The 12054-nt window shown below is 44.3% G+C and overlaps 1 protein-coding gene across 2 annotated transcripts in view; it reads left to right on the top strand.

Annotated features, from left to right (window-relative positions):
• Positions 1–4178: 4178 nt before the first annotated feature.
• MOSMO (modulator of smoothened) overlaps positions 4179–12054 on the top strand; it is a 29951-nt gene continuing 22075 nt past the window's right edge. For both annotated transcript variants that reach the window (XR_007629183.1, XM_050317320.1), the window contains exon 1: positions 4179–4356. Coding sequence is in view for 1 of the 2 variants with exons in the window: in XM_050317320.1 (XP_050173277.1) it covers positions 4251–4356 (106 nt within the window). In the remaining variant the exon portion in view is untranslated. The remainder of the gene's footprint in view (positions 4357–12054) is intronic.

Raw genomic sequence — 12054 nt, 5'->3', positions numbered from 1 at the left:
CTGTTCCTTCCTTTACCTCTGAGGTTTATTTCTATTAAAACTTTGTGCCTCAGGAAAACTTGTAACGGCCTTGTATCCCAACCAGATTAATTGTACTTACTACATGGATCACCTTTAGCATTGGGAGCAATATATTTTGAAAAGCTGTGTGCCGTGGCTCTCACAAGAAGGGCTTATTTTTTTCCTGTTGTTTAATTTTTAAATCCTAATCTTTAAGTACTGTCAGTAGTTAAGCTGATAAAGAAACAGATAAGCCCTTTACAGGATTGGATCAAGACCCTCATCTTGGTATCCTCAGCTGCTGGCAGTTGTCCTGATCCGTGGCTGTGACAGGTAGACAAGGCCTCTGACTTCGAGGGCTTCGATTGCCAACCAGACTTTATGCTCCCTGTGGAGGCAGCAGAGGGCACGTCAGAACAACCCTCACATGGGCGAGGCCAAGGGATGATGACGAGGTGCCTACAGAGCCGCGGCATTCCAGCAGGAAGCACTGGGATGGGTTTGATTGGGTGTTTTCAGGGATAAGGCTGCAAATGAAGTTCTTTTTGCCAGCTGCCAGTGGGAAGCACGGAGCTGCAGTCTGTACTGCAGCCAAGAGCACAGGAGCCCCAGCCCCTCTGGATACCTGGGGGATAACAGGATGGGGTATGGAGGGAGCTGCAATTACTGTGCAAACCTGTGACTTTGGGGGGACTGAGAATAAGGCAAGAGGGTCAATGTGCAGCAAACTGAAGCTCTGTCAGCAGCCTGGCAGAAACACAGGGGAGCAGTATCAGTAAACACTGTACTGAACTGCAACACCAGCACGGGGCTTAAACAAGCAATACCTGTGTCTGCTGCAGAGCAAGGAGCCACCAAACACAACACACGCCACAAATAATTTGACTCCATGTTCTTACAGCCTTTACTGCCTTCTTCAAATTGTTGCAATTAGAACTGCTTAGTTTCAGTGATGCATATTCTTAATATTCAATGATTAGTATTCTAATTATAGATGTATAAAAAAACCCCAACCCATGAGACAAACCAACAATCCAATCAGTATCATACATATACTTCTGTATGTCATAGGGGGTGTTTTAGGGCATAGATGGAAACTATCAGCTCCTAAGAAAGTAATAATTCAAAAGTACTTAGTTCAAATCCATGTCTATTTTATGCTCTAGATTTTTCCACTGATTTTTATACTTGGATCAAAAGGGCAAAGCCTCTCCTAAAAATAGGGTTTTCATTTCATCAAACAAGTAGATATCTCTTCCTAGTGCTTGGAATACCAACTCTCTCTGAAAGGTGCAAGAAGAAAGGACTGCCCAGACTGTAAAGGCAATACTGGGAAAATTGTTCTGATTTAAAGATAGGCATTTTCACTGTACAGACAGTAAATTTCTAAATGACTTCATTACACTCAAGTCTTCGCTTCATAGATCCCAATGTTAGAGACAATTTAATGCTTGGAATTAATGTAGCACACTATCATCTCCAAACTGTATCCATGTGACTGCTGTAATTGGGCTGGGGACCCATGTGAAGCAGTCCCATTTACAGAGCTTTCAATTACAAGTTTAATACAGGTGTCTGATGTTCCACAAGAAACCCTTAATAACTGGTAATAGTCTGCTAGTACTGATGGGGTTCATTTCGGGTTTAAAGCATTTAGCAAGTGAACACCTGCACGGATTGTTAAAGCACGGAGATTGCTCCATTGCCACTTTGCAGCTACTCTGTGTAATAAAGAGAAATAAAAAAGTAAACAATAAGGCAAATGAATTTCAAGCCTTGGGAAGTTGGGTGTTACTTGTAGAGTGAAATTACTCGAACAATGCTACAGTGAACAAAGAATGTTATTATTCAAGTTTAGTTGCTACATAAAGGTAAGAGTCAAACTATTTTGGGACAAACCTGCTGATAAATAGGAAATCTGTTTTTGCTGGAGAAAAAAAGTATAGACTTAAATCTTGATCTGATTATGAAAGAGTCACCATATGAGCTATTTTAAGATCACAGGTATTTTATCACAATGGAGTGCTGGCACTGAGCTTTATACAGTTTGTGCTGGTTTCTTTTCTCTGTAATTTTAAATTGAGTTGCTTTTGATCTGCGTCAGTGTAAATAAATCAGAGACAGGCTCAAAGCATAAATGCAGAACAAGAATATTTTCAGTGCTATTACATTTGAACATCACAGTTGGTTCTTTTTACTTGGTTTTAGCTTTCCATCGTTATCTGCAGAGCTTTTCTCAACAAGGTTTGTTAACTGGAGATCCAGCCCATCCCATAACATTGAGAGAACCAATCCTTGTTCAGCCATCCTGATATTTGCCATCAGTGCTGCAATCAGTGTGTGCTGAGAGGTTTCCCAGTGCTGGCGACTGCCCTTTGCAAAGTGAGAGGGAAACTTTATTAGCTGAAAGTGTGATATCATTCTTCAATAAAAGGTTTAAAGGGACATTTGAGCAGGTGCTGTTCCCACTCTTAATTGTCCAAATAGTTAAGCCTCTCCTCCTTAGTTACTTCTGTACAGAGGCATTGCCTGCTGAGTTGCTGCCAAAAAGCCATAATAGCAACACTTAGAAAAAGTTACAGTACTCCATAAACCAGCTCTCTGCAAATAAATATACTGGAATTCGTAGTAGAAAGAAACTTATTTCTTAAAAAGTCACACATTTTGCACAGCGAAAAAGCAATAGTGCTGTTACTTAAGTATTCATTACAAATGGCAAAGTATTCGGGAAAGGTAGGGAACAGGGCACAAAATAATAGAACAGAGGAGTTTCCAGCTATTAAAAGACTTCAAGAAAATATTGCATGCCTATAACAAATGGATTTTTCAAATCCATGTTTCTTCCATGCATCAATTTTTTCCTGGTTTAAAGGGAATAATTTCAGCCGTTTTTCATCAAAAGCCTTATTATTTTCTCCATCCTTAAGAAAATCTGTCAAGTATAGGCAATTTCAATTGAATGTAAGTACAGGGTTTGTCTTCCAAATAATAAATCCTACTGATTGCTGTTGAACACTTTCAGATTACTTTACTGACATCTGCATTTTGTTTGTATAGCCTCCTGTCTACATAAAAGACTTAACATAAAAATAAACAGCACAGACAATCGCCCACTTGGCTTCCCGATACGTTCCATATAGATCAGTTGTGCTGCTCTGGAAAAAAACAGGTGGGTGTTTGCTGTCGGAAGGGAAAAAATATGTAAGCAATTAGGTATTTTCCAAGTACCTGTAGATGTGGGGGCTGCTGGGTTCGTTCGCTGCCGCGGTCCCAGAGCGGGATGGCAATATCGAAGGCACAGATTTACTGTGGCCAGAACTGGGCTGGTTTCCCACAACTGGCGCATTGTTCATTTATTGGCCACGGATTCCCCGCGGTTCTGAATCCATGGAAAAGCGTGCCATGCAACCCGGCTCTGTTTGGGTGGGATTTGCAGCCAGGATTGATTAGGTTTTGTTCCAGAGGCACGGCACAGGCACAGCGCTGCGTGTCCCTGTGCGGGACCTCAGCCCTTCCCCTGTCCTCAGCACTGCCACAGAAGCAGCTCCGAAATTTAGGCTCACGCCCAACATCGCAAACGGGGAGAGAGCGGTGAGTTGAAAACCTGGAGGCAGTTTCTGTGGTGAAGGCAGACCTGCGACAGCTCCGCAGCCCTTGGCGCTGACCAAAAGCGGCTCATTCCTCGGTTCAAAAACACCTCTGGGGACTGGCATGCGAGAGGGCAGGGGATCACCCAGCGGCGGAGAAAGTGTCAGAACCCCCTCGGGGCAGGCAGGAGGCGGCGCGGGGGCTGCGGGGGCTGCGGGCACCGCCCGCCCCTCACGACAGACCCGCCCCGAGGCACCGCCCCCTCCCTTAGACCACACCCACCGAGTGGCTCGGCCCCGCCTCTGTCAATCTAAACCCACCCCTTCGGACAGGCCCCGCCTCCTTCCCCGCCCACTTACGACCAACCCGCCCACCAGCAACAAATCCCCGCCCACTCGCTACGCGCGCCCCGGGCATTCCCCGCCCACTTCGGCACTGGCCACGCCCTCCTAGCGAAAGCCCTGCCCTGCTCGTTCTGCCCCGGTCCCGCCCCCCTCGGGAAGCCCCGCCCCGCCCGGGGCGCTGCGCGGAGGCGCGGGTTCCCCTTCCGGAGCGGCCGCCGCCCCCCCCCGCCCGCCGGGTTCGCTTCCGGCGCCGCGCGGGCCCGATGGAGCCGCGGCCGTGAGGCGCCCCCGGCCCGGCCCCTGCGGCAGCCGGAGGACATGGACAAACTGACCATCATCTCAGGATGCCTCTTCCTGGCCGCCGACATCTTCGCCATCGCCAGCCTGGCGAACCCGGACTGGATCAACACCGGCGAGTCCGCGGGTGAGGGCGGCCGGCGGCGGGACCCGGCAGGTGGCCGGGGAGGGTCTGCGGGGCCGGGCGGGGCGCGGGGAGGCCCGGGGGGGCTGCCCCGAGGAGGCGCTGCCCGGGTGGGGGTGCCGGGGGTCGGCCGGGCCGGCTCCGGGGCTCCAGGTCCCCCGGTGCGGCGGCGGGCGGAGCGGCCGGGGGCTGGCGGGACCCCCGACCCGGGCAGAGCTCCCGGCGGTGCCTCCCGGTGCCCCGAGGGGTCCCGCAAAGCCGCCGAGCCCCTCGGGCTCTGCATCCCCGCCCGTGCCTCCCGGGTGCCGTCACCTTGGACAGGGAATTCAGATCAGGCTCCGCTCAGTTCGTGGCAGGTTTTGAGTCTCTCGTACTACACTGACGTTTCCTTTGTTGCAGGGAAGTTCTTGCTTTCCCTCATCTCTTTTTTTTTTCTTTCTTTTTCTCCTGCATGCTGATTTTTATCAGCTTTTAAGTCTAGATCCCATGTGGTTTTTATTTTAGATGTGGTACTGTTTTCTTTAAAAGAACAAGGGTTTGTGTGTCTGCCTTTCTGCTAACGGTGTAATTGTTTGTACGAACAATTTATTTCAGCCTGTTGATAAGGACCTGCATGGTCTGATCAGTGGAGCAGGGAGAGATAACAGGAGGAGGGCAGCTCTTTGATCTCGTGTCCCCGGGGAACACAAAGCTCCGTGTCAGGAGAGGAAGCCGTTCTTACTGCAAACAGATGAAATTAAATTAACCACCGTGACCTGCATTAGGACCCGAGGGAGTGGCCCGAAGCTGTGTCAGGGGAGACAGAGGTTGGATCTCAGGAAAAGGTTCTTCCCCCAGAGGGTGGTCGGGCACGGAACAGTCTCCTAAGGGAAGTCATCACAGCACTAAGGCTGACAGAGCTCAAGGAGTGTTTGGACAAGGCTCTCAGGCACATGATGAGATTTTTGGGGTTGTCCTGTGCCCAGCCAGGAGCTGGACTTGATGAGATTCCTGTGAGTCACTTCCAACTCAGGGAATTGTATGACTTTTCCTAAACTTATCATTTTGAAGCAAACCACAAGTTAGTATAGAGAAAAATGGTCCTGGTCTAAAGATTTCTGCCATAATCTTGCTGAGGGTTTAAAAAACTTTCTTTCTCTGGCTTGCATCTTCCATGGCTAACATTCAGTGTGATGTAAAAGGATTGGGGTTCAAATGGTGTCATATTTCCTTTATTCTAATGAAGTAGAGTATTGAAAATGTTGCCTGTTAGGGAATTGCTGAGTGGGCATTCCCTCTGACCAGACTGTCCTAATGGCTTGTTTGAATTGCCTCTAGTTACCAAGTCTAGAACCTGGCCTTTCCTGCATGCTCCAGACCAGAGGAACAAGTCCCTTCCCTTCCCAAAGTGCAGCATTCAGGAACTCCCCAGATGACTTCACAGTTCCTCCTGTGGCTAATTGTGATGATCTTCCTGCCTGTGGCTATAGAAAATAGCTGGTTCTTTACTCTTAGAATTCCACCTCGCAGCAGTGCTGCAGTAATGAGCCCTTCTTCAGGGCCTTGAAGTCAAATAAAAATAATTTTAAATATTTAAGTATGTCTTTCTGAAGTCCTGCCTCACATTAGCAGATCCTGTGCAGTGTGGAAGGTGTTGGTTTCTCTCTGCCCACGTAGAAGTGAGAGAACAAAAACTATTTTGAAAACAGCACTGAGGGAAAAAGGAGGCCCTTTGGGAATTAAGCACTTTACATTACATTAGTCCTTTACATTCTTTCATAAACAAAAATGTTTCATATCTCTTTATAATACAAAAACTGTCTCCTAAAATATTATAAGTAGCAGTCATTATTTCTTAGTTACTTGGTGGATGATTAATTAAGAATCATCTGCCATTTCTGAGGTGCAACTAATGATATTACTTTTAATTAGGCTGGCAAACATGAAATCTGTGTGGATTTTTCTGAAGGACTTCACTAGTCAAATAGTGTTTTGACAGACCTAAGTCTTTTTTCCATTCTTTGCTGTGTTTTGAAGCCAAACAAATTGCTGTCTTGATAGAACCATGAAGGAGAGCTAGCTGTCATCCTTCCTTAGTGACTCTTTTGTAGGTTTTTGTTGATAGGGGATTCAATGTATCACTGTAAGACTTCTGGTTAAAAGCAATATAAATGTGTATTTCTAGTGCTGAGATCTTCTAAACTGAGCCTTTTGCCCAAACTGCAAAGGAAGGAAGTGTGAGGATGCCCATTGAACCAAGGCCTTCCTGGGGCAAACACAGTGGTACTGAGTTATGATGTGCTTTTATGAGTGCCATTCATTACCCAGAGCCTGCTGGGGAGAGATTTGGCAAAGGAGGGCACAGCCCTGACGGTAAAACCTGTCCCAGCTGCTGGTGACATTCAGGAGCTCTCAGCAGACACCGTGCTTGGAGCACATCCAAGGCCTCCAGCTTCCAGGGGGTTTTTAAGCATCCCTCACTCTGCTGCTGAAAGGGACTATTTTGTGAAAGACAATATTTCTTTGCTTTATCTCTGTGCTCTTAGGTCCACCTCCTGTGGGAATTCTTGTAGATTCTGCTTCTCCAAGTCAGCCCAGTCCCGAGGAGGAAGGGGGGGTGGCTGTTTCTCTGCTTGGCTGCTGAAAGGCAGTGTGGAACAGCCTGGTTTCCTCAACACTGCAGCTGGTGGAGGATGGCACAGAGCAGAGGTCTTGGCAGTCCTGGGAAGGCAGCACTTACAGCCATTCATGTTGGGAACCTGGGCTTATGTTTCAGGAGGGAAAAAAAAAAAAAGAAACGAATCTGTTCTGATTTGAATGCTAAACAATATGTACCTCTTACTCCAGAGATAATGATGGTTTTCTGCTAAATTGGATAGCAAAATAAATCAGTGGCTTTAATGCTCTTCTGAAAAATCTAGATGGTTGTCAATGTTTTTTTAAAGGAACCTGTGTTCTGTGGAATCAATATAGAAGGGCTGATTAGTCTACTAAATCTTACTCTTAAAGATAAGTTTTACAGTCGTTTGAAAAAATGTTGGCTATAAAAATTTCTCTCCAGCATTGCAATTAAGAGCAAAGGACTGCAACCAAGATCACTGAAGGTTTCAGATGCTTATCTGAACCACACCTTTGTGAACACTGGTCCAGGTCTCCATTTGGCTCTTTATGTCGCTTTGTAAGAATTGTTCATTAGCTGAGTTTTGGATATTTCACACATCCTTAAGATTATAAAGGAAAGATGAAAGTAAAATGGATTTTCATTTCAGAGAGTTCTCAGTGAGGTTTCGTTATTCGTGCTGTGCAAGTGCAGAGCACTGATAACCAATCTGGAAACCAGTGGCTGCTCAGTATTCTTTCACTGACAGCCTTTTCTTATCAAACTGACACTCTGGGTGAGAAATAAGGACAGAGTTGGCTTTAATTTAAACCAATGCCTAAAGTGCCACTGATTTCAGAGGGAAGGAATTTTGCTCCTGTATCTCTATACTTCTTTTGAGAAGAACTTTATAAGCTGATAGTTTTGTCTCCATATGTTCCTTTTTTTTGTGTGGGAGAGTCTTTAATGATTTTGGTATTTTGCCTTCAGTAGGGGAGGAAGGGGGATAGAAGCTGCTCTAAGCTTCAGCTCTCAACCCTTTTGTAGGGAAGAGGGTAGGAATAGTGTGCACAGTTGAAATTAGAGATGTTAAAAGCTGTACATGTGGGGGGTTTGACAATTTGAAATGCTTTTAGGATAGGTCAAATAATTCAAGAAGATAATTTAATCAAATAAAATCTCCCTTCAGAAAGCCAAGCTATGAGTTTGTTTATGTGACTTAGTCATCCCTTCCTATGTAGCAGGATTGTGCACTTGATTCCAATCTACAGAACAACGTGTGCCTTTTTTATAGCTCTCATTAAGTTAATATGGATGTCAGAATTTAGGGATGCTTAACTCTGATGGGTAACTCCTAAAGCAAATATATATCCCATCCTCTTATGCTGATCCACAGATCACCAGGGAACAGGGGGTATAATGTTATGGCCAGGCCACTCAGCATATGCACACAGTGCTGACCTGGTGATATTGGTGTTCAGCAGAGCTTCCAGTTTCATCTCACATCTGTGACATAAGCACAAGGTCACCTGTGTTAGGAATTCTACTTTCCATGTGAACTTCTGTATCAAACATTCTGTGTCTCACTGTGCAGTAACAGTGTGAGAGTGAATTGTGAATCTACAACATGCCACTTATTTTAAATTGCCTGTTTACAAATGCTGCCTTTCTGTGTATCTTCCCAAGTGCCATGTGTAGTTCTTGGGTTTGCCTACTGAGTTGTGTTTTTGTTTGTGAAGCTTGATTCCAGACTCAGTGGTAGCTGTGGTCTTCTAGAGGAGCAAGCCATACTCAGCAGGCTGTCCCTCCTGAGGCACTTACCTCCCTGCTCCTGGGAAATAACTTGTCTGGTGCTAAGTGGAAAATTACTGATGTTCAGTGTTACTCCTCTGCATGTCATAGCTCTTCCTGAGGAATTTTGCTTCGCAGTTCCAACAGGAGCTGTAGCTGTGTTGGGATCAGCTTAATGAACTGTCCCAGGTGATATGACCAAGCAGTGATTCCTGGCTCCTGCTGAGCTTGAGACCACTGAAAGGTTTTTCTCTAATTGGAGCACTGATATACATGGAATAAACCCAAGACCACATGAGGGTACTTGAATGAATGAGTATTTCTAAATAGAACAGAATAGATAAAATAAATAAAGCATCAACAGCTTAAAGAGGGTGCAGACTTGGGTTGCAGCTGGAACTGTTGTTCTAAGTACACTTGTCTGCTCCAAAAGTAGTGCTATGTGAAAATCAGGCTGGCACATTACCACTGCCTTCTGCCCTTCGGGGCCTGTGCTGGGAAGCTGTTCATGCCCAACGCTCCTCTGTGGAGGAGTCAGGATATAGAGCAGTCCTTGTGCTGCCCACTGAAGGAGATAGTGTTTTGTTTCTGTGATGTATGGATTGTTGGCTTTTCAAAAACTGGCTGTAAAAGGGTTCTGGTGATCGTTTGTTAAGCACCTTGCAATATACTCAAAACACAGCGTGTGTCTCCCAGTTCTTCTCGGTAGAGGATGATGGGACATGATTGGAAGCAATTCTACAAAATTACTTTTTCCTAATGTTTTTTGTGCTGTCGTGTAGTGACTGTGACAGGAGAAGTTATTTGCCCTTTCATGAACCTCTTTGGATTGCATGCTGAGAAAACAAAAAAAAAGGATGAGGATACAGAGAATGAAGAATTATGTGCCATCAGGTCCTAGAAAGAGGTGAGTGCTGAAAAGCAATCTCCTAAACCATCTGAACATCGGAGTGTAAAAATTAGATTCTGGAAACAAATTTTCAGGAAAACACATTCCTTTGATAGATGCTCCCAGGTGTGGTGAGTTGGGATTAAGAGCTGCTGGTTCTAAGATGCAGGCACTGCCAACTACTTGCATTTTAGAGATGTTGCCAGTGCCTTAAAAACAGCAACACAAAACCCAAATAAGAACTAGAATCTAAACCCCGTATAATTTGAATATTCTATCAAGAGTAGTCTGTTAATAGTTCTGCCTGGACTGGGAGGGTCAGTGCCATCTTCAGAATGAGCATTTCCATTCCACTTTGGGACTGTAGATGTAAAAATGTGACAAAGAAGAGTGTTTGAATTGTGCTTGGGTTCTGTATTTGACCAGGCCTTAAGGCACAAGAAAAATCAATAGCAAGGCATTGTTGTAATGAATTAATTTTGTGCTTACTCAACCAGTCAACATTTAAACATATGGAACTATTTTATGTGTAGGAAGAATCCCATGAAAGAGAGCTGTGTCAGCCTGGTTACTTGAGCCTGCCAGAGCAGAGATGAGAGAGCCAATTGTTTTTGTCCACTGAGGAACTGATGTTTTGCATCTGCTTTTTAAAAACACAAACTGATACTGCTCCTGTGAGAGGCACGTTTTGTTTTCTCTTTAGCACGTGAAGGTACAAAATGAATAGTTTACCTTCCACCAAATGCTGTTGAATTCCTCATTCTCTAATTAGTGTTAAAGAATTAGGAAAGAAATACCCGATTACAGAGGTCAGATTTGGGAGCCAGTAACTTGTATTTACCTGTCAAATCTGCCATCTGGCATGGCTGAATTTGGATGTTGGCAAGTTATTGTGGTAGTACCTCAATTTCTTCCTCTGTAAAAAAAGGTGCTATCTTTATCACAAAAGGTTCCTTTAGCCTTAGCAGCAAAGCTTTAATTTCTTTTTTTTTTCTTTTTTAACTTTTGTTTGCTGTCACAATTTTACTTTATTACACTGAGGAGAAAATAATCACAGAATCACAGGCATTTCATTTGTCTTTTCTGATGGTAGGTGCTTTTGATAAGGTACTCAAGCTTCAGATATTTGGAATAACCTTTTTGCCTTTACTTCCTTGCCAGCAGCATGCACAGTTACTGTAGAATGAATTTCTATTCAGTATGTGCAGATACAGGTTTGTTTTCTGTTTATCTTTTACTTTACTTGGTGATCCTTGTGGGTCCCTTCCAGCTCAGAATACTCTGTGATTCAAAGCTGCTTTGTGGACAGTACAACCTGTGGGAAAGGTGCTTATTGAGACTTCAGCTTTGTGGCTTCAGGAGCTTTCCTGTGTCTCACAAACAATGATGGTTTTTTGAAACCAGCTTGGAGCTGATTTTAGGTGTGTCTGTCACATTTGTTGCCACAAACTGACACCGAAATCGATGCAAGAGTGATATAAATATATGAATCTTAAAAGTAAGGATTCAGTAGTGTGTACTGCAAAACCAAGATTAGAAAGTGTCTGAAATAATGGGAAAAGGAATCCTGCTAATGGCTGAGGCTTGTTAAAAACATTTGGATTGTTCGGTTTCCACCCAGCACTTACATGTGAGCAGCATTATGGAAACTCCATTTGTACTTTTGCCAAAGCTAAGAAGATCAGTAGGTCAAACTTTTAAACTTGACCTACTTTTTTTTTTTTATAGGTACTTCACAACAGCTTAACTTTTTCCCACTTATTTTCACTCTAGTCTTGAAACAAAGTGGAGAGAACTAACTTTTCTGGTGTGCTGCAGTGTGTAGGGTTTTCATCTTTCTCAGGCAGTTCTTGAATCCTTTTCCAGAAGTGGTTGAGTCCTGTGTATTTCAGAAGGTAACTGGAGTGACCCGTGGATGAGGGGGAATATTGACCTTTGCAGTGGATAAATGCTGCTCTCTTATTTTAAAAACAGATGCAAAATTATGTTTGTAGTGTGGTTGAACAAATACAATGTGGAGACTGTTTTATTCTTGTACAAAGGACTTTGGGTAAATTACAAATTATTTTAAAGTATGTACAATTTTAAATTTTACAATAAATTTCTCAGTACCTAATGATAAGCTCTTGTAATTCAGAGCGGCTACAAGTTTAGTAATTCACGAAGGTTTTTATTACTAAGGGCAATATGCAGGCATAAAGTTCTGTGGTAACTTTGCAGCAATCCCCTTATGTGTGCTCCAGCTGCTTTGCTCAATGTCCCTTTTCTTCCCCAAGCCTCTGACTGATGGAGATATCACAGATCTGAAAAACTGGAGATATGACCAAGAAGAGGATCTGTGCAGGGTACGTGTCTCTTTTAAGGAAAGCAGAAACCAGGTAGAGCATTTGACTGGAAAAGCACTTCTACTGGCCTGATTCTGTAGCAATCTACATGGAATCAG

The sequence above is a fragment of the Myiozetetes cayanensis genome, unplaced genomic scaffold, assembly GCF_022539395.1.
Source record: "Myiozetetes cayanensis isolate MyiCay16 unplaced genomic scaffold, myiCay2020 scf20-37, whole genome shotgun sequence".
Classification (NCBI taxonomy): domain Eukaryota; kingdom Metazoa; phylum Chordata; class Aves; order Passeriformes; family Tyrannidae; genus Myiozetetes; species Myiozetetes cayanensis.
This window is presented reverse-complemented; position numbering and strand designations above follow the sequence as displayed.